The sequence below is a fragment of the Palaemon carinicauda genome, chromosome 2, assembly GCF_036898095.1.
Source record: "Palaemon carinicauda isolate YSFRI2023 chromosome 2, ASM3689809v2, whole genome shotgun sequence".
NCBI lineage: Eukaryota > Metazoa > Arthropoda > Malacostraca > Decapoda > Palaemonidae > Palaemon > Palaemon carinicauda.
The window spans coordinates 128,041,135-128,064,152 of NC_090726.1; the positions used below are offsets into that span (position 1 = coordinate 128,041,135).

The 23,018-nt window shown below is 44.3% G+C and overlaps 1 protein-coding gene across 1 annotated transcript in view; it reads left to right on the forward strand.

The window, feature by feature from the left end:
* The first annotated feature begins 22,503 nt into the window (after positions 1-22,503).
* LOC137626819 (trypsin-1-like) overlaps positions 22,504-23,018 on the forward strand; it is a 17,958-nt gene continuing 17,443 nt past the window's right edge. Inside the window, exon 1 of the mRNA XM_068357811.1 lies at positions 22,504-22,707. Within this exon, the coding sequence (XP_068213912.1) occupies positions 22,662-22,707 (46 nt within the window). The 5' untranslated portion in view covers positions 22,504-22,661. The remainder of the gene's footprint in view (positions 22,708-23,018) is intronic.

Here is a 23,018-nt window from a genome sequence, read left to right on the forward strand (position 1 = left end):
CAAGTAGGTCTTGAGGGCTCGTACTGGACAGAGGAGCCTCTCTTGCTCTTGACCCACTAGGTTGGTCAAGTTAGGAACCTCAAAGGTCCTTGGCCAGGGCTTAGAAGAGTTCTCGTTTTTAGCGAGAAAGTCTAATCTTAAGGCACAAACTGCCCCATTCAGATTGAAGCCTACCTGTTTTTCAATTGCATGGACTTCACTGACTCTTTTAGCTGTTGCTAAGGCCAAAAGAAAGAGGGTTTTCTTGGTAACCTCCCTAAGGGGAGCCTGTGAGATGGGCTCAAATCTCTTGGTGCACAGAAATTTAAGAAGCACATCAAGGTTCCAAGAAGGGGGCTTTAACTGGGCCATCTTGGTTGTCTCAAAGGACTTCAAGAGGTCATGTAAGTCCTTATCGCGAGACAATTCCAAGCCTCTATGCCGACAGACAGAAGAGAGCATACTTTTGTACCCCTTGAGAGTGGACACAGCCAGCTTAGCGTCCTGCCTGAGGTACAACAAGAAATCCGCAATCTGGCTCACAGAGGTAGTGGATGAGGAAATCTTGTGCTTCCAACACCAAGCTCTAAGAGTCTCCCACTTGGACTGGTAGACCCTCTGAGAAGAGACCCTCCTCGCTCTGGCGATAGCTTTCGCAGCTTGCGCTGAAAATCCTCTCAATCTGACGAGCTTCTCGATAATCTGAAGGCAGTCAGATTGAGAGCGAGGGGGTTCTGATGATATCTCTCGAAGTGGGGTTGTCTGAGCAGATTTGGACTTGCAGGGAGGCTTCTTGGAAAGTCCATCAACAAGTCCACCACCTCCGTGAACCATTCCCTCATCAGCCAGAACGGAGCTATCAGGATCATTCGTCCCGAATCGAGGAGAGCGAACTTCCTGACTACCAGATTGATGATCTTGAACGGGGGAAAAGCATAAGTGTCCATCCCCGTCCAATCCATCAAAAAGGCGTCTACTGCTATTGCCTCCTTGTCCGGAACTAGGGAGCAATAGATGGGGATCCTCTTGGATAAGTTGGAGGCGAAAAGATCGATGAGGGGTCTCCCCCACAGCCTCCAGAGACTCTGACAGACCTGTTGGTTGAGGGTCCATTCTGTGGGAAGGACCTGCCCTTTCCTGCTGAGCATGTCCGCCCTCACATTCTTCTGTCCCTGAACAAACCTCGTCAGCAGGCTTATCCTGTTCTCCTTCGCCCAAATAAGGAGCTCTCTTGCTGTCTCGAACAGAGACAGAGAGTGAGTCCCTCCTTGCTTCCTGATGTAAGCAAGAGCTGTGGTGTTGTCTGAGTTGACCTTCACAATCTTCCCAGACACCAAGTCTTTGAAGGCCTTTAGCCCCAGAAAAATGGCCATCAGCTCCTTGTTGTTGATGTGCCATCCCAGCTGAATTCCTTCCCAATAGCCTGAAAACAACACTAGGTCTGGGTTCTTCTTGTGTAAGGAGATCCCTTCCCCTAACAAGGTTGGGTCCAGCCACCACTTAGATTCTTGACTTCTGTTGGAATGGGGAAGGAAAAGGAGTCTTCCTGCATCTTTCTGTTCCACGTCTTCGAAAGAAAGTGCTGAAGAGGCCTTAGGTGGAGTCTCCCCAGAGAGACAAACTGTTCAAGGGAGGATAGAGTCCCCAGCAAACTCATCCACTCCTTCGCTGAGCACCTCTTCTTGTCCAGGAAAGTTCTGACTTTTACGAGACACTTGGTCTGTCTTTCCTGAGAGGGAGAAGCCCGAAAAAGAACTGAATTCAGAACTATCCCCAAATAGAGAATAGTCTGATTCGGCCTGATCTGAGACTTCTCCCTGTTGATGACCAGGCCTAGATCTTGAGCCATCATAAAAGTCTTCCGTAAATCCTCCAGACATTTCTCCCTCGATCGTGAACGAATCAGCCAATCGTCCAGATAGAAGGATATCCTTATCCCCTCCTGATGTAGCCAGCCTGACACATTCGCCATTATCCTGGTGAAGACTTGAGGAGCCGTGCTGAGACCGAAGCAAAGAGCTCTGAATTGGAAGTACTTGCCCTGCATTACAAATCTCAGGTACTTCCTTGAAGTCGGATGGATGGGGACATGGAAATACGAGTCCTGCAAGTCGAGGGACACCATCCAGTCCCCTGGACGTACTGACGCCAGCACCAACCGAGTCGTCTCCATGGAGAACTTTGTCTTCTCCACAAAGACGTTGAGAGAAATGACATCCAGGACGGGTCTCCATCCGCCCGAGTTCTTGGGGACCAGAAACAGGTGATTGTAAAAGCCTGGGGAGGATAGATCCCGAACCGGTTCTATCGCTCCCTTGTCTAGCATTTGGTCGACAAGGTCTATTAGGGCCTTCTGTTTCCCCGGATCTGAGTACCGGGCTACTAAGGCCAGCGTAGTATCTGCGAGAGGTTTTTTCAAAAAGGGGATCTTGTATCCTTCCTTGATGACTGAGAGGGACCAGGTGTCCGCCCCTCTCCTCTTCCAAGACTGCCAAAAACCTGACAGTCTTGCGCCTACTGTCTGGAGGAGACGAACTTCATTTTATGGAGCGAGGTCTGAAAGAACCCCTGGTAGATCTTGGTCCTGATTCTTGCCTTCTTCCTCTAAAATCTGGTCTTGAAGAAGTAGTCCTGCCCCGAAAGGGCTGCTGGAATCTCCTTTCCTCCCGTTTCGAAGAAGAAGGAGTGGCTGCCAAGGGCTTACGAGCAGAACGAGATAAAAGGTCTTGGGTGGCTTTTTGGGCCAGAGAAAGCGGAATGTCATTAACCAGGGACTCAGGAAAAAGATGTTGAGACGGGGGGCGTAAAGAAGCTCAGACTTTTGTGCAATGGTAACAGACCTTGAAGCAAAAGAGCAAAGCAGGGCTCTCTTCTTTAGGATCCCAGCTGAGAACAGCGCAGCCAACTCATTCACCCCATCTCTAAGGGCCTTGTCCATACAGAACATAATACTGGTAAGGTCCCTAGATCCTTCCATCTGATCAGTTTTCCTTGCCAGAGTCCCAAGCGACCAGTCTAGAAAACTAAAAACCTCAAAGGCTCTAAAAAATACCTTTGACGAGATGATCCAGCTCCGACATCGACCACATGACCTTGGCTGAGTTGAGAGCATGCCCTCAAGCAGAGTCCACTAAGCCAGAGAAGTCACCCTTGGAGGAGGAAGGCACTCCCAGACCCAAAGGTTCCCCAGTTGCATACCACATACCCGCTTTTGAAGCAAGACGAGCTGGTGGAAACGAGAAGGAAGTCTTAACTGCTTGTCTCCGCTCCTTCATCCAGTCATCGATCTTTGAAAGAGCCTTCTTTGCGGAAATTGACAGTTTTATCTTGATGAAGGCCGACTGTTTCTTGGCCTTCTTTCTGTTAAATTGGGATTGAGGAGATTGAGGGGCAGCAGGTTGGAATTCCTCTCCAAAAAGTTCAAGAAGGGAGCGAGAGAGAACTTTGTAATCTCCCTCAGCGTCGGTAGGATTATCATCGTCATCAGAAATCTCCTCGAGGTCCTGATCCACATCTGCAATATCCTTCGAACGAGAAGAAGGTTCCTTAGAACCAGACAAGGGCAAATCAAATGAATCGTCCTGCAAAAGACGGGTTGCATCCTGGAGTCCAGCGCTAGAAGAATCCTTGGAACGAGAAGCAGTATTGTCCCGAAGAGGCAGGCTGGTATCGCCCTGGCACCGAGAACGAGAGGCAGAATCGTTCTGGTGTCGAGAGCGAGAGGCGGTATCGTCCTGGCGTCGAGAACGAGAGGCGGTATCGTCATGGCGTCGTGAACGAGAGGCGGTATTGTCATGGCGTCGAGAACTAGGGTCGGTATCGTCGTGAACGAGAGGAGGTATCGTCCTGGCGTAGTGAACGAGAGGCGGTATCGTCGTGGCGAAGAGAACAAGAGAAGGTATCGTGCTAGTATCGTGAACGGGAGGCGGTATCGTCCTGTCATCGAGAACGAGAAGCAGCATCGTTCGATAAAGAATCGTCTCGGTATCGAGAACGAGAAACCGTATCGTCCTGGTATCGAGAAGAAGTATCGCCTGAGGAAGAAGTTTTCTTTAGAGAAGAACTCCGTTCTCTCTTAGAAGCAGACTTCTTAATAGTTAACGAGTCGTCTTTACGTCTATCAGACTGGGCGTGAGGGCAGCTAAAAGCTTGCACTAACGTAAAAAGTTGTTCCTGCATGACAGGCATAAAGGATTTAGCAACATCAGCTGGGTCTTGCGGCCCCGAAGGGGAGGGCTGACGAATAACACTCGTAGAAGGGGGAGGATCTTCGGCAGTAGGCTTAGGCTTCGCCCTTTTCACAGGCACGGAGTCGAAATCATCCTCCGACGTCAAGGTTCATAACTGCTAGAACCGGGAGAGAAAGAACGAGACAGTTCGTCGCAGTTCCATCTCCTCTTAGTAGGTCTTGACGCTTCAAACTTCCATTTACGTCTGGACGAATTCGGAGAAGAAATCAAAACATCCGACACGTCTTTTCCGTGACGGTCAAGAGCAGCCTGGGAATAGACAACAGGACTGTCTGAGGCGCCGGCTGACCGAGGGTACGTACCTCTCACCCCCTTTCGGTCATCGACGTACCTTCTCCCTTGGTCCTGGGAGCTTGGTAGAGGTCTAGGCCTAGGGTAATGACAGGTTCAGTCAGTCGCCACCTCCACTGCACTAACACAAGCACTTTCACTATCCTTACCTTTAAAGGCCTCCAGTTGTTCTTTAATGCCCTTCAACTCGGCAGCCAGGCTAGCGTACCGAGGGTCATCCGCAGATACGGATCCTGTAGGAGGTGCAGGAGTTACTAACTCAAGGGAAGGATCAACTTCCAAAGAGGAATCAATTATAGGCTCAAAAGATAAATCTACACTAAGTTCGTCTTCCTTACCACTACCAGACTTAGACTTAGACCTACAAGCTCTCCTAACTCTATCGAGCTCTAGTTTACGCACATAGCGCTTCATAATCAACCAATCCTTCTCATCCAAAACTTTACATTCCCCGCACCTATTATTAAGGGCACAAACAAAACCCCTACAATTCAAACACACTGTGTGAGGGTCTACCGCCATTTTCGGTAGTCTCACCTTACATTCCTCATTCGCACAGACACGGTAATGACTTTTTTCAATCATGATGAAAACAGCAAAAAAGCTAAGAGATAACAAAAAACACGATTGTCAAAACCATAAATCAGAATACTTCACCAAAAAGCAGACTGGTACACCGAGCAGGGAAAGCGAAGAAAAACTCTTAATGACGGACCAACGTGTTATCGATCCGGCCGGCAGAGATGAACTGAAGAACAGAAAACGGGAATGATTCCTCCTACCACCCTTTAACGGGTGTTACCACCCAACCACCACAAGGCGGTTGCCACGTTTAGAAAAATTCTGCCGAAATAGAGAGATTATTAGCTATGTATATATAACTGACAGGTAAGTTCTATTCATAAAATCTAATGGCTCGTCAATTTCAGCTACGCCGAAAGTAAACCCTATGTAAATAGCTAAGGTTTGCATGGTTAGGAAAAATACAAATTATCTCCGAATGTCATTTTTAGACTTGGTAATGCTGGCGGCCCCGGTAAAAAAAAGAACAAAGGATGTAAACAATATCTAAAAAGGGCAGCCAAGATAAGAACAGTAACACAATGTTTCAGAATAAGATATATCATCTGTAACACAGTGGAGAGAATAAATGAGAGTACTGTACACGAAGTGTGTATTTAATCCACCTTAAGCCCACGGAAGTGTCAAGTTATGACAATGCAGTAGTTAATCCCTTGAACGAAGGAGAATTGTTTGATAATCTCAGTGCTGTCAGGTGTATGAGAATGAAGAACGTGGAAAGAATAGGCCAGACTATTCGGTGTATATGTAGGCAATGGAAAAATGAGCCATAACTAGAGGGGATCAATGTAGTACTGTCTGGCCATTCTAAGGATCCCATAACACTTTGGTGGTAATATCTTAATGGCCGGCCGGTGCCTTGGCCAACCTACTACGTAGACTTTAAAGGGGTCTTAGCCTACATTTCATTGCATGCCTTTGAGGTGCCACAGCCTTTAAAAAGTGACTGTCCAATGGAAGAGGGAACCTTGACTAATCTAATTCCACTTCTCTATAGCGTCGCCCACTTTGTTGGATGAGAAAAGGGCTAGGTTCCACAACACCAATGAATTCCTAAGTGCTAAGGTCTCCCGTTGACCAATTTGCCTCACAAACTTGGAAACTAATGCATCCCTCCATTTGAGTAACTCAGCCCACTGGCTCGTCAAATAGTGCGCTACAAAAGTAATGGCCTTAGTGCCTGACAAAACTATTTCAGTAAAGTCTCATTTCCTGGGTTTGCCAAATCCTGAGTAGTGAAGTAGGCAAGACCAGTAGTCTATTTAGGAAGTCTCCTGGAGGTTAACGATGAAAGTAGTTTCCATGGTAGCAGTCTCTGATACTGAGAACACCATTCCAAGTCTCTCCACTGAAGTTCCTGGAGTCAGGATTGTCACTGTAGCATCAATTGGAAGTGGAGCAGGGTAAGCATCCTAAGGTTATTAGAATTTGCCAGGGGAGCATGACTCGAGTGACGAGAGTTCCTTATCCCAGAGATCTTGGTATGTGCTACCTAGAGTCCTTTGAGCAAGCTCTGACCAGGACATATTAAGGGTTTGCTTCAAACCCAAAGGAGCACAGAAGCAACAATAGATGAGGCTATCCTGCCCTAGACTGGTGCTCTAGTTGTCTCCCCAATGTTATTGAACTCACAAACGAGACAAAACCTTGACAGAGACTCCATCTAAGGATGTTCTGCTCGGCCAATGTTGGTCTCGTCAGGTGCCAAAGGATCAATGGTGTGTCTCAGAATTTTGTCTCGGCCAGTGCTGGTCCGGAGTCAGGTGGCGAGGGATCATTGGCATACCTGGACTCCTCATTCCTAGGGAGGAGAGGTGTCTCATAGTTATCTCTCCTCTTTAAGTAGACCTAAGGTTTTGCAGTGATTTCTCCTCATTAGGGTGAAGGGAGGTCTCACCATAATGTGGTACTAACCCTTGCAGTTTCGCCTATTTTCTCTTGGAGCCCAAGACTGAATCTGGTTTCTAAGACAAAGCACAGACAACAGCAAGCAGGTTTGACTCCTCAGCAACTTAGGTGGTGCCCTTTGCCCTTGCATACATCTTGGGTGATAGGATAGAGGCCTGTACCACTGAAAGACACACTGAAGAGTTGGGGGGAAGACCTGCAGATAGGTGTGCCCTTAGGCAGTCTGCCAACTTTAGACAAAGAAAGCCATTGATGGTCAGATGAAGCATATGAACCGGGGACAATCTCCTCCTCAATCCTTCTCACAAATGGGAAGGTCTGTCCTCCACTCGAAGAAGTAAAATTCAGAGCCGAAATACTTCATCTAGCTCGAGTGTCTGGATGCTTCTAACTACCAGCTGCAGATCACGAGCAATCTGTAATGGGAAGAAGAGAATGTTGTCTGGAAGTTCTAACCTCCCGATTATTTAGGAGTTGAATACTTATCTCACCTGGGACTCATGTTCTGGGATGTAAAGTGTGGCCGAGTGGAGTCTTTACCGATGAACTTTTCGGTGTAGAACAATCACGCGAAGACCTAGCGCATTACTTAGCACTACTAAAGATGAGCGAATGGAGTTTGAACTTGTGAAAAGACAGAATGGAAGAACCTAAATCTGGGTGATTGGGATGATCTCACAGGTGTGTAAGCACACGGTGGTGTGTATTGCATTTAAATCGTACTCCTGTATTCCTATTAAAGGACAAACGTTTGCATTCGTATAGGAACAACCAAAAGTTATGGGAAGAATATTTTAATCAAGGTGGAAAATACTGTATTGGAAGAGCAGTAAAAACGGATTTTGAGCGAAGCGAAAAATCTATTTTTGGGTGAGATAGCCATGGCGTCCTGATGGAAGGATCCTTTTTGGTAGCTTCCTTGGGTAATCACTACTAGGATTTTCCCAGAGAATTAAACCACAGGTTATCACAGAATTCTAACTTCTGGAGCGAGTATCCTAAGGGTTTCCCCTTAAGACATCGTGTATCAACAGGGGACACGCATGTATAAACGTGCCACATAGCTATCTGCACCCCATATAGAGTTAACGCTTCAATATGGCGGACAGGGAGTGGCTGGGAGCTGAGCCGCAGCCGATCTAGATGTGGCGATATCGGTACTCGCGATGTAAACAGACGGACGCCATTGCTTTTGATGACGTCACGTCCGTCCTCATTCCGAAAGTCTGGAGCTCGCTCATCACCATGATACAGCGGCGCAGGGCGGGACCTGATCACAGACAGGGTGGGTCCATCAGGACGCCATGGCTATCTCACCCAAAAATAGATTTTTCGCTTCGCTCAAAATCCGTTTTTTGGGCTCAAGCCATGGCGTCCTGATGGAAGAGTACCAGAGAATTAGTGTATCGTGGTAGACTTTTTCCCCTTTATAAGTGAGTGCTAAAACATTGAGCCGAAAGCATAGTGGTCTATACTAGAGCTACCGTGAGGCAGTTGCCTTCCTGCCCCCCTGGCATGGAAGTCCCCACGGGCTATGCTGAGATCAAAGTGGTCATGGGAAGGCTATTCATATAGGCTGAAGGAACAATGAGATCCATAAGATAAGTCAGAGCGATTTGGTATTCGCGTCGAAACAAACTTGAAGAAGTGGTGGTTGTACACTTCGTGCATGGAGTTGACTCATCTTCATAATTGAGTAAGTATTCGCTAAGGAAACTTACTTGCTCTATATAAATAAATGCCCGGAGTAAATCCTGGCATTTTCCTTAACCAAGAATAAAGGGTAATAAAACTATGACAATTAGTATATTTCATAGTAAGAAAGGAGCAAGGGAGACGCACAAGTAATAAAATAGACATTTTATTATATAATTGCAGGTAAATCAATACATGTCATGCAATAAATAGTAAAAAACATTTACATTGATAAAAATGTACATAGTCATAAAGGCGTGCTCTTGAGTCTGAAAGGGAAGAATCAAGTATTAGTAGGCACTCGTTCTACGGAACGTTAGTCTTTATGTAACACACGTCATGCACGTGGCATGTAGCACTCATGTGGTAATCTACTATGACATTTCACCTGAGGTAAGAACAGTTAAAGAAAACACAAGGTGGTTTCTGCTTCACTACGTATCACTTGAGGGTCAACATAGGCACCCGACGAGTTAGAGTCCCTAATAACTCACTGTTCTAAGCAGAGTTCAGAGCAGGTTTCATAACACTACCTGCGGCTACCACAAAATGTTTCACTTCGTGCACTTGTTTCGCATAATGTTTAAAGAAAACACGCGAGGATTTCCAGCCTGTATAGTTCTTGAGGCTTTCGAAATCCATACTCTGAAAGAAATTCAGAGACGAAGCGACTTTCCTAGGATCATGACCAGCGGGTGTACTGTCTGGATCCGCTCTGCGAATGAAGTAGGTGATTTTTGCTCTCAATTGTTTCAGTGACAGGTCGCTGCCCGATGTTTCTCCTTTGAAGAGTTGGCCTCCACCAAAGTTTGAAGTTCTATGAAGATAGACCTTAAGGCTCTCTACTGGACATAGAGAGGCATCTTCCTTCAAGGGGCATATCCTCCACGGGCCCCATCGTTTGGTAGGTAATTCGTTCTTTGCGAGAAACGTCGGATCAGGGAAGAGGGAGAGGTCTCCTGAATCGTTGAAAACGATAAGTCCCTCTTCTCTAGATAGTGCCACTATTTCGCTGACTCGGGCTCCCGAAGCTAGAGCGAAGAGAAATATAACTTTCTGAGTCAGGTCCTTAAGAGGGCATGAATCATTGTCCAAGTTGGAGGCGAATTGGATAACTTTGTCTAGAGACCAAGTGATTGGTCTCGGAGGGGGTGCCGGTCGTAAACGGGCACAGGCCTTCGGTAGTTTGTTGAAGATGTCGCTAGACAGATCTATTTGGAAGGCGTATGACAAAGGTCTGGTCAAGGCCGATTTGCAAGTAGAAATCGTGTTGGCTGCCAAGCCTTGTCCATGAAGGTGAATGAAGAAGGACATGCAAAAATCTATAGTGATTTTCGAGGGGTTCTTTGCCTTGACGAAGGAGACCCATTTCCTCCAAGACGATTCGTATTGCCTTCTCGTGGATTCGGTCTTGTATTCCTCGAGGAAGTCTAGACTCTTCTTCGAAATCCCAAACCTTTTCTTAGCGGCTAGGGTGAGAAAATCATGAGATGAAGGTCCTTGATTTTCGATGATGAAGCGAAGACAGTCGACTTCTGTATTTGCTGGGAGAGAACTGGGTCCGGGAGGGGGATCAGCGTTGGCTGCATCTCCAGGATCAAGGGGTACCAGTTGCTGCGGGGGCCACTTGGGAGCCACTAGAGCTGCTGTCCCTTTGAAGGTTCTCAATTTGGAGAGGACTTTCAGCAGAAGATTGGTGGGAGGGAACAGGTAAATCTTGGCCCATCTGTTCCAATCCAAGGTCATGGCGTCCACCGCTTCCGCTTTGGGGTCCTCGTACGGGGCTACATATCGAGGAAGTTGATGGTTGTCGCTCGTTGCGAAGAGGTCGATCTGGAGTTCTGGGACTCGGTGAGAGATGAAGGCGAATGATCTTGCGTCTAGAGACCATTCCGACTCTATCGGGTTTGTCCGAGATAGAGCGTCCGCTGTCACATTGCGGAATCCTTGTAGGTGAACTGCAGACAGGTGCCATTTCTTCCTTTCTGCCAGACGGAAGATTGTCAGGAGCACCTGATTTATCTTGGGCGATCTTGAGCCCTGGCGATTGAGACAACGCACTACCACAGAGCTGTCCAGGGTCAGGCGAATGTGTATCGACGGGGGCGGGGGAGAGTTTCTTCAGCGTCAGAAGAACCGCCATGGCCTCCAAGATGTTGATGTGAAACGTCTTGAATAGGGGAGACCAAGTGCCTTGAGCCTGTTTTTGGTGGGAGTGACCTCCCCAACCCTCCAACGAAGCGTCCGTATGGATGTTGAGAGATGGAGGTGGGTGTTGGAGAGGAAGGGACCTTTTTAGGGCCCTCGCTTCTGACCACGGCTTTAGAAGAAGTCGAAGTCTGCTTGGGAGCCGTCTCTTGAGGTCTCTTCGAGCGATGGATGCGGAACGTCTCCAGACTCCCGCTGCATCCTTTAGCTGTGCACGAAGCACTGGGTTTGTGATCGAGGCGAACTGTAGAGAGCCTAGAACTTGTTCCTGCTGGCGTCTTGAGATCCGTTTGGATTTTAATAGTCGCTTGACAGACCCTGCTATTTCCTTCCTTTTCTTTGCTGGAATGGAAAGGCGGTGTGACTGAAGATTCCAGTGGATGCCTAACCATTGGAACTTCTGAGCTGGAGATAGGCGAGACTTTTTCGCGTTTATCTGGAATCCCAGGTGTTCGAGAAACTGGGTAACTTTTCTGCAGGATTCTATACAATCCTCGGGCGAGGGCGCCCACACTAGCCAGTCGTCGAGGTAGGCCATCACCTGGACGTTTCGGATGCGGAGCTGTTGTACTACTGCGTCCGCTAGCTTTGTGAATATCCGAGGGGCCACGTTGAGTCCGAAGGGCATGGCCCGGAAGGCATAGCTTTTCCGTTGGAGTCGGAATCCAAGGTAGGAGGAAGCGTGATGGTTCATTGGTATGTGCCAGTATGCGTCCGCCAGGTCTATCGAGACCGTGAAAGACCCTCGAGGCCGGAGGGTTCTGATCTGTTGAAGAGTCAGCATCTTGAACTTGTTGTTCGATATGAATACGTTGAGGGGGGATAAGTCCAGAATGACTCTGAGTCTGTCTGAGTCTTTCTTGGGGACACAAAACAGTCTCCCTTGGAACCTTGTGGACTTCACCCTTCTTATCACCTTCTTGTTCAAGAGGTCTAGCACATATTCTTCCAGGAGGGGGGTTGAACGTTGGAAGAATTGCTGGAAGGTTGGGGGGTGGTTGCGCCCAGCTCCAGCCCAGACCTTTCTTGATGATGCTGTGTGCCCAGGAGTCGAAGGTCCAACGATCCTGGAAGTGGCGGAGTCTTCCTCCCACCGGAAGCACTTCATTGCTTCTGGGGTCCCGAGGACTTGCTGCCTCGGCCGCTAGCTCCCTGTCCTCCTCTGCCTCTGGAGGGCCGGCGAGAGGAATCTCTGCCGGAACCCCTGCCTGAGCTTCTACCTTTGGGACGAAAGGTAGTGGAGTGCTACTCGAAGGCGGGGTTGAAGGCCGGTGATGAGGACAAAACCGGCTGTGGGACCAACTGAAAGGTCTGTGGCGGCTGAGCGGCCACTTGGGGAGTAGCGGGTGCCGGAAACTGACGTCTGTGCTGACGTTGCTGGGGTCTATGCTTCGACTGCTTCCTCTTAGGCTGAGGACCGTCATCCTGAGAGGGCTTTCTCTTCCTAGACATGCCCCATTTGTTGAGAAGGTTCCTGTTCTCAGATGCGGCCTTGTCTGTGATCTCTTTCACTAGATCAGACGGGAAGAGGTACTTGCCCCAGATGTTGGAGGAAATCAGTTTCCGGGGTTCGTGTCTGACAGTGGCACTGGAGAACACGAATTCTCTGCAGGCTCTACGAGCTCGCATGAAGTGGTACAGATCCTTGACTAAGGTTGCCATATGAGATTTGGCAAGGACCATGTAATGGTCAGGGACTCTGGTGTCGCCAGCCATTACGTCCATCTGGACCTGGAGAGTGAGAGATGCTGCCAGCCTCTCCTTCGTTTCCTGTTCCCTACGAAGGAGGTGATCGTTTAGCTTGGGGAGGTCCTCATTAAACTGACGTCCAGCAACGTCAGGATCTAGTTTGCCCACCACGAAGGTGTGTTGCACATCCTTCCAGTGTTTGGTGTCGGGCGGGGTGACTGCGGAGAAAGGTCTGCATTCCTCCAATGCAGGGCAGGATTTCCCTTCTTCTACAGCCTTAAAGCAGGCAGCGAAGGCCTTTTCCGTGAAGGGTATCACCACTTCATCGGGCGCAACGTAGGTGGGGTACTTCTTGCTCAGAGCCGGAAGTCCAGAGCAGGTAAAGCCTCTGCTCTTAAGCGCTTTGGCAAGCATAGCCTGGGCCTTCGAGAGATCGAACACTATTTTCTCCTTCGGTTCGGTCTCTTCCTTTGAGGATGGTTCTGAACGTAGACGGACGTAACAGTCCGGATACGCCTCAAAGCGGGGGAAGAACTCCACTTCTTCCAGGGGTATGGAACCGATCTTATCGCTGACGAAGATCTTGTCGTCAGCGATGACCATATGCTCGGCGAATCGCCACGGATTGTCGCTCGAGCATGCGGGGAGGTCCTTGATGGAGATTTAGCGAGATTCCTTGGAACCTCCCATCGACCGAATGATCTGGTGAGTTTCTTGGAGCTTCTGCTCCATCACGGATTCAATGAGCCGAATCATATCCTGTGCCGTAGGTAGAGGAGTCGTGGTGGAGGACGTAGACGGGAGAGACACTTCCGTCGGTGTAGGAGTAGGAGGGGGGATGGAGGGAGGGGCATCCTCCTTATCGGACTCGGTATACACAACCCGGTCCTCTTCTTCATCATCCTCCCCTTCACCCTGGGCCATAAGGGTTTTCTCGGTGTCCTCCGAGATCTCTGACATGCGTTCATCATGTTCTGAATCCAGGTGATAATCATTCATGGACTGAGCCATGACAACATCAGGTTCCACTGTAATCTGGACTACGGGGATCTGTTCGACTGGGACCACTGAGTCTGGAGAGGCCTTTGGGAACAGCAAAGACCTCATTTCTTCTGTGGCTAGGTATGGTCCAGTGGCGTTCTTCTGAAAGCCACGTACCCACTTGCGTAGGTTGTCCCGAGCAGTGTCCCGAATCTCCGCTGAGGGAGAATCATAGAATGCTTTCTGTAAGCATTCTTGGCAGACCGAACAGGTGGTGGGGCCCCAGTATTTGAGATCCCCTCTCTTGTGAGCACAAGGGGCGTGTGTCCTACACGCCGTGTGTCCATAGAAGTGTGGCCGACGGACCGCGCAGAAGTCGTGGTCACACCTGACGTACTCCTCCTGTAAAGGAAAGAGACGATGAGTATTGTAGAGTCATAATATGGCTCGTATATAAAGTTAATTATTAACAAGTTAATATTAACTTAAATTAATTGTGATGCACAGAAGGGTGGGTGAAAGGAGACAGACGCATGCCTCGTGTAACCCGCCCGGCTGGTTGCCGTAGCATCGGACAGTCCCAGGTGGCCGTAGGCCTCCATGGAAGGTGTCTTGATAATGGGAATTCCATCTAGAATAACCATATTATAGACTAGGCTTGAAATCTTATCAAGAAAGTCTGGGGATCATGAGATCCTAGTAAGGTTCCGGCAACCAGACGTGCCAATTACACGTAGTGTGCTGGAAAGATGAAACACGCAAGAAGACAGAGTGAAAACTGAACAAAATGTACGATTCCGTACCAGTTTGTCTGCGTTAACAAGCTGTCTAGGTGCGGTTTTTAGGAGCTATCGCTAGTAAAGATAGCTGAGAGAAGGGGTGCAAGGCATCTTGCCGCCTCCAGACGGGTCCGGCATACCCCCGGCACGCCGGAAGCCGCTCGAGCAGAGTTTCTGGCATTCAAGAATGATCATTCTATGGTCAAAAGAAGCCAGGGTGGCGGCAGCCGGTAGCGGCGGCCGCCGGCAAGGAGCGGCGGTTCCGGCAGCCGGAGGCAGTCGGAGGGTGACAGGGGTAAGGATAAAGGAGCATAGCCGGGGCCGGGGGCCGGCTGCTAGTGCCGGCACTCCGGGAGGGGTCGGCAGTGTGCCGAGGCTATGAGGGAATGGAGAGGCCACGGCGGTAAGCCGGCGGCCGGCGGCGATCCCCCGGCACTCGGGGGAAGGCGGCAAGGATAAGGAAGTCACCCGTAGCGGCGGTAATGCCGGGGTAGAGGCGGCAAGGGACAAGCACCAAAGATGGAGGTGGGATGGCAAGGCTGTACTAGTCTAGTCAAGACACCTCTGGAAAAGGTACCACCATGATAGAGGTGAATCTATCATCCTAAGCAGGGGCCGCAATGGCCGGGGGCTAAGGCAGTCCAAGAGAGGACAGGGTGTACCCAAAGAAGGGGTGGAGACTCTTCATGTCGACCAAATGATAACTGACTCCATAGCACTATGGAGGGTCTATGTATCAGAGCGGACAACACTGGGAGCACCACGGGGTCCAGCACTCCAGCCTAGGGTGGAGTGTAGGACAGGGGACATATGAAGCCTAACCTACTGGTAGGTTAGGCTAGGCAAGAGATAGGTTGGGGGGGGGGGGAAAGGGTCTTCTTATAAGAAAGGATGGGTTATGCACCAGAGCGGCCACCTAGGAAGGGAGATGCTCACCCTAGCCTATAGTAGGTGGACCAACTGAAAAACGGTGCACGCGTATATTTCAGCAAGGTACATAAACCAGCCCTCCCAACCTAACCTGGATTAGGGTTGTTAGACCCTAATCAAGGAAGGGAGAAGACGTATCGCAAGGAAAAGGTCAAGGACCGATTCAGCTTAAAGGAGGTGATCCTACCTTTAAGGTCCGCAACACTAAGGGAGGGGTCATTCCCTTAGGTGGGGAGGCGATACAGTACTCTGAGGAGTCTTGTCCTATCACATGTAATAGGGTACAAGATTACCAGAGGGAAGCCCTAGGGCTAGGGATGAAGAGAGCATATAGGGGTCCTATCATAAGGTTAGGTTAGCAAGGCACTCAAGATAACCTACCCCCTATATGGTCCCTGAAGGCGAAAAACACTTGCATCACTGTCAATGGTATTGTAAAATAATGCCAAAATCTTCATAACTAACACTAGGATCACTGAAATATCATGCATTAACACTGGTATAGGCTCACTGGCCTAGGGGCTAATCAAAGCCTACTGGTATGGGGTCAGCAAAGACCCTAACTAATGCGTCAAAAACACGATATAAAGTTCCTAGCTATGAAGACTAAATAACTAATAGCGCTGATTAGTAATTTATATACCGGTAAGGCTGTTGCGGCTAACTAAATAAGGCATGCAAGCAACAGCAGCGTCATAAAATGGCGCTGACCGGTCTGGCAAAGCTCTGCCACAATATGCAAATATCTCGAAAAGTAAGATTTACTTTAAGGTCAGAGCTTATTTAAACAATACTTAAACCTTTGTACTCAACTTTCCAGAAGGAGGTGAAGCTAAAGGTTGAGACATGGCGAGGATGCAAGCAGATAAAGTCGCACAAAGGGAAAAATACGTCCAATCGAGCGAGCTACTAGCAAAGGAATGAGGACGGACGTGACGTCATCAAAAGCAATGGCGTCCGTCTGTTTACATCGCGAGTACCGATATCGCCACATCTAGATCGGCTGCGGCTCAGCTCCCAGCCACTCCCTGTCCGCCATATTGAAGCGTTAACTCTATATGGGGTGCAGATAGCTATGTGGCACGTTTATACATGCGTGTCCCCTGTTGATACACGATGTCTTAAGGGGAAACCCTTAGGATACTCGCTCCAGAAGTTAGAATTCTGTGATAACCTGTGGTTTAATTCTCTGGGAAAATCCTAGTAGTGATTACCCAAGGAAGCTACCAAAAAGGATCCTTCCATCAGGACGCCATGGCTTGAGCCCAAAAATTATATTTACGGATGGGGAAACACTTTGAACAGAAAATATATGCTTTCCTGTAGTAAATACTGAGATTTAACAGACTTTGACTTTCATTTCAACTACAAATAAACAAAAACTGAACAACCATAAGTATTATTTTCAAAGAAAACGGACTGTTTTTTGTGGGGAAAACGAAGTTTTTTAGGTAGGCAAGTTTATAATTTTAACAGATTTCCCTGTCCGTAACTATAATAAAACCGGAAACTTTAGCCTTCATAAATCCCTAACTTCTGTAGTAAAAAACCACCAATTTATAGAATTTTATTGTTTGCAACTTCACTGGCATTGAGAGAAGAAATTTAAAAAGGAGAATTAGACACTGCTTAATGCATTCTGAATATAACCATATTGAATGTAAATGTCATTATAAAAAGTAGCATCACGTCTGCTCATTTTTGCTCGGTGACCGATAGGCTTCCTTACCTGTAAAGCAAGGTTTACATAGTTGAACGGTTCGTCAAATCCGGTTGTCGAACCTGCTTGTCGAACGGTTCGAAGAGGTGGTGTGAGCCAAAAATGGATTAGGTTTATGGACAATGAAGCCCCGCCCCCTAAAGTCAGGTGACAGGCTTTCTTCGAACCGTTCGACGAACGTGTTTGACAACTAAATACCCCTTTCACACGTTCGAACATCACTTCAAACAATTATCTGTTGAACCACATTCAACTGTGTGAACCCCGTATAAAGGTTGACATTACCCAAAATCAAAAATTTGTCAGCAAGGCTAAACTAAAGCTGACAAGAGTAATAAAAGCCCCGAATATCACATGCCTATGCTAAGTCATGAAAACTCTCAAATAGTGTACTACTCAGGATTAGGTATTATTATAGTCCAGGTCGGGACATTTTCTAAGGAAAAAAAATAGTTTTTTTACTGTTACATTGCCATGTAATACACTACAATAATAACAATTTTAACCAAAATTGCAAGTGTGGATAAACCCGTATCTCTATCTTTTACCTCTCGAGGAATTAAACCACCCAACCATTACCTTGAGGCCTTTTAGAGAGACTGTCTTTGCCAAGGCTTTGACAAAATGTGAGAATAAAATACAGGGAAGATCTCTCCCCGACCCCACGCGATTTCATGTCCAGATAATTTCATATAATGTGGCTGGTACAACACAAACATACACAGTACGGGTTTAGCGATGGCAGGCAGGTCAGCCGGTCGGGACTAAGGTCCACCCCAAAGCCAAAGCAAAGTCCTTCGAAAAGAGGGCAACCATGTTACCCCATACGAATGGGAAAGAAGCACGCTAATAGATGACGACGACGCCTTTGTGTTAATTGTGAATCCTAACAATACGTACTCATGGGGCACGAGCTACACTTTAGTGTTGCCAGATGGGTTAGTCTAATAATCCCCAAAACCCATGATAAAAAATCCCCAAAAACAACACAAAAATTCCCATTTCCACAAATATGTTTTCTTCTGATCCTATAGGCTTTACTAATATAGATATTACTCACTATACTTCATGTGAGTGCAAGCAAACAAATTGCAACAGTATAAAGGTTTACTCGTCTTTGTTCCTTCGTTGAAATTTGTACCGAATATCCCAAATCAGACACCCAAATTCCTAAATCTAGGGATAAATTCCCATTTCTGGCAACACTGAGCATGGGATGGAACCAGTGTTACCAACTTACCAATAAAAAATATGAAACTTATCCAAAAAGATATTAAAGAAATCAAAACTTATCTAAAAAAAAAAAGTAGTGTCCAAAAATATCCACTTTCCTCTTTAGAAAAATAAATAAATTTAAAGCAATTACGTATACATGCATATAGTCAGTATAGAATCACTCGTCTGGCAGTGGCAATATACATTTCTATAATTTTTTCAAGAATTATCTAGATGAAAATTAAAGTTTTAGTTTTTGTTGTTTTGAACATTGGTAATTTTGGTTATTATTATTATTATTATTATTATTATTGTTGTTGTTGTTGTTGTTGTTGTTAAGCTACAACCCTAGTTGGAAAAGCAGGATGCTATAAGCACAAAGGAAATTATCTCAGTGAGGAAAGGAAATAAGGAAAAACGGCAAGAAGAGTTTAAGTACCATAATAACATAAAAATCATTCTTTCATATATAAACTATAAAAAAAAATTGAAAATAACAAGAGGATGAAAACTTCAATATAACAAGAGGAAAAGAAAAAAAAGATACAATATTGCGCCCGAGGGTACCACCAGGCAAGAGATCTCTAACCTAAGACAGTGGAAGACTATGGTACAGAGGCTACAGCCCTACCCAAGACTAGAGAACATTGGTTTGATTTTGGAGTGTCTTTCTCCTTGATGAGCTACTTGCCATGGAGTAGCCACTGGACAATTACAGCTAACCTCTTGAGAGAAGAAGATTTGTTTGGTAATTTCAGTGTTGTCAAGTGTATGAAGAAAGAGGAAAATGTGTAAAGAATAGGCCAGACTATTCTGTGTATACGTCGGCAAAGATAAACTAAGCCGTAACCAGAGAGGGATCCAATGTAGAATTATCTGTCCAGTCAAAGGACCCAATAACTCTCTAGCGGTATTATCTCAACGGGTGGCTGGTGCCTTGGCCAACCTACTTTCTCTCTCTCTCTCTCTCTCTCTCTCTCTCTCTCTCTCTCTCTCTCTCTCTCTCTCTCTCTCTCTCTCTCTCTCTCTCTCTCTCTCTCTCTGTATATATATATATATATATATATATATATATATATATATATATATATATATATATATATATATATATATATATATATATATATATATATATATATATATACTGTATATAATATATATATAATATATATACATATAATATATATATATATATATATATATATATATATATATATATATATATATATATATATATATATATATATATATATATATACTGTATATATATATATATATATATATATATATATATATACTGTATATGTATATAATATATATACATACATAATATAATACACACACACATATATAGATATAGATATATATATATATTATACACACACACACACACACACATATATATATATATATATATATATATATATATATATATATATAATCATACACGTTGCTCTTTATTATGTAGGGGATGATTCTTATTTCTTACTGGCTAGCCTAACTTTAAAAGGACTATTCCCACTACTGTATATTTCTCCCACTCCAGTTTACCCAGAACTTACCAACTTTCATCCTTTCTCATATCTTAGCCATAACCTTAATAAAAGTGGTGTCCTGCTTGTCCCAAAATCAAGAGGCTCTTACTTCCAGTAATCCCTATAAATTTCTCCCTGAATACACTTTCCAAATAAAGTGTCATCATGCAATTTTTCAGGAACATGGATTCTTGAAAACCTAACAGCTCTTGGATCTGTAACAAGGGCTAAAATTTATGTTAAATGTAAATATTTATTACAGGATTAGCTACGTGGTTTCAAGCATATCAAAGCCGGCAATAAACCAGTCTGATTATTATTATTATTATTATTATTATTATTATTATTATTATTATTATTATTATTATTATTATTATTATTATTGTTATTGTTATTGTTATTATTATTATTATTATTATTATTATTATTATTAGCTAAGCTACAACCTTAGTTGGAAAAGCAAGATGCTATTAGCCCAAAGCCTCCAACAAAGAAAATAGCCCAGTGAGGAAGGGGAATAAAGAAATAAATAAAAGATATAACTATTAATTAAAAATTAAAAATAAAATATATTAAAAACATTACCAACATTAAAACAGATATTTGAAGTATAAACTATAAAAGAACTTACGTATGCCTGTTCAACATAAAACATTTGCTGCGAGTTTGAACTTTTGAAGTTCTAAATTGTAATTTATATAAGCATTAATAATAGCATGAACAGGCGGGTAAAATCAAGGAAAACTTAAACAGTCTTGGGTAGTGGTCTTCTACTGTCTTGGGTTAGAGTTCTCTTACTTGAGGGTACACTCTGGCACACTATTCTATCTCATTTCTCTTCCTCTTGTTTTGTTTAAGTTTTTAAAGTTTATACAGGAAATATTTATTTTAATGTTGTTATTGGTCTTAGAATATTTCATTTTTTCTTGTTTCCTCTCTTCACTGGGCTATTTTCCCTGTTGGAACCCCTGGGCTTTTAGCATCCTGCTTTACCAACTAGGGGATAGCTTGGCAAGAAATAATAATAATAATAATAATAATAATAATAATAATAATAATAATAATAATAATAATAATAATAATAATAATAATCATTGCCTTACGCAGTATTGAAATAAAATATTTAAATACATGTATACATCTTAATAATGGGCAATACAGTCTAAATGTGTGTTGTTCTGAAAATAACTAAGAAATTGGACAATTTGTCATAGTTAATAAACTAAATTAAAGAGTAATTTTTTTTATCAGACATATTTGATAAGAAAATGAAAAATTAAAGTTAAATTCAAATAGATTATTATTAAACAAAGAATGGGTCCTCTAGAAAAAAAAATGGAAAGGGAATAAAATTAAACAAAATACTTAGCAGCTGAAATAATAGATAGTTGCGTAATAATCAAAGACAAAATAAAAAATTTCGAACAGACAATGAGTTTAAGTTTGTTTTAAACATAATTCAAAAATGTATCTTCGAGTCCACTTAAATATCTGCTGAAGGTCACGTTCTGCTAACTACAGACTGGTTGCGAAGCTGAGCTGGGCTTCATACACGAATGGAGTAAAAATACATTTTATCTGCCTCCCATGGCAATTCCCTTATCGTTAGATTCAAGGTCAAATAGTGCTCATATTTTCAAGATAATTAACTCTGAGTGATTTTGGGTGAGGAAATTTCTAGAGTAATGGTACTTCCAAGGTAATTTTTTAAATCAGGTAAACTTTTGATTATAGAGTAACATTGTGTATCTAAAATTCATCTTTCAGATTTTCTACAAAATAGAGAGATTTTGTTAATCATGATATAATTGTTTTGCGTTTTATGTCTTTATGAATTCAAGGTAATTTGTCTAAATTTGAGGTAATTTCTGAGGTATTTCCTTGAACATCATTTGAGAGCCCTAAGGTCAAACTTAAAAGAAAGCAGAAGACGTAAAACTAAGACCAATTAAAAACTCAAATCAACGCTTAAAGTTTTATCAAATGGGAAATGCCACAAAAACTAAAAGCAAATAAAAGCATTTCCTCTGACTGTTTATCACGTTCCAACAGGCACACGATTAAAACTTATAAGTCTAATCTTTCGGTTTTAAAAGTGATAAGTATATCGTCATTGTAAAGACTCGTATGTTTATGGGACTAAATGCATGTTGACGTCATTAAAGCCCCATAAACTATTACAGCTCCATAAAGATAGTTGGATGTAATGAATTAACACCATACCAGTAAGCAATAAAAGATGTCTAAACATTTCCCACGGTGATAAAGCGGTTCATGTTAAAATGTGCTTTGTCTGGGAACAGTTAAGAAATAAAACGCAATTGTCTCAATAATTAGGATTTTGCCACTTAATGATAATTTTCATTAGTAAAAAAAAATGAAAAGAAATGGTAAACATAGACATACTTAAAACAGAAAAAAAAAAAAATAGCTTCAACAGAAATTCCCTTCCTGACAACTTATTTGAGATTGTGAAGATACAGTTTGAAGATGAATATATGGAAATCAGTTTCTATCATATGCTCTAAACGTCAGCAAGTTAATTTTTAATCAAAGACTGTACTTAAACGTCCAGCCGTACGTAAAGAATTGCAGATTTTGCCCCCAATATTGAAAGTTGCTGGTGAACATAAAATTCACACCCATCACATCACATACCCTTTCTAACACCCCCCCCCCCCCCCCAGCCCCCCAAGATTTTTCCCCAAGGCCAACATATTGCACTAGCTAAAAACGATATCTACATTCAGCTGCTCACGTCCAACAACCTGAGTTAAGGCTGAAAGGAGAAAGGAGGTGGATGTGGGAAGCGCTTCAACTCGGCGACGTGCGTCAAAATTGAAAGAAGACGTTGACGAGTGTAATCCTTAGAGCGGCTCACTTGGAACTGACGGGCACCATGAAAGCAATTATTGTTTGCGCCCTTTTTCTGGTGGTTGTTGCAGGTAAGCAAGTACCTTAATAATTTCAACATTTTCCATACTATATAAAAGGCTGGAAATGGGTGAACTAACCCATAGTTTGAAAAGTATAATCAGGAGAGTTATTGGGTACTTTGACTGACCAAATAGTAATACATTGAATCACTCTCTGTTTACGGTTCATTTCAGCTTTGCTTGCACGTACACAGAAGAGTCTGGCTTATTCTTTACATATTTTCCTCTTTCCTCATACACTTGACAACACTAAAATTACCAAATAATTCATCTTTTCTCATGAGGTTAACTGCTGCACTCCAGTTGTTCAGTGGCCACTT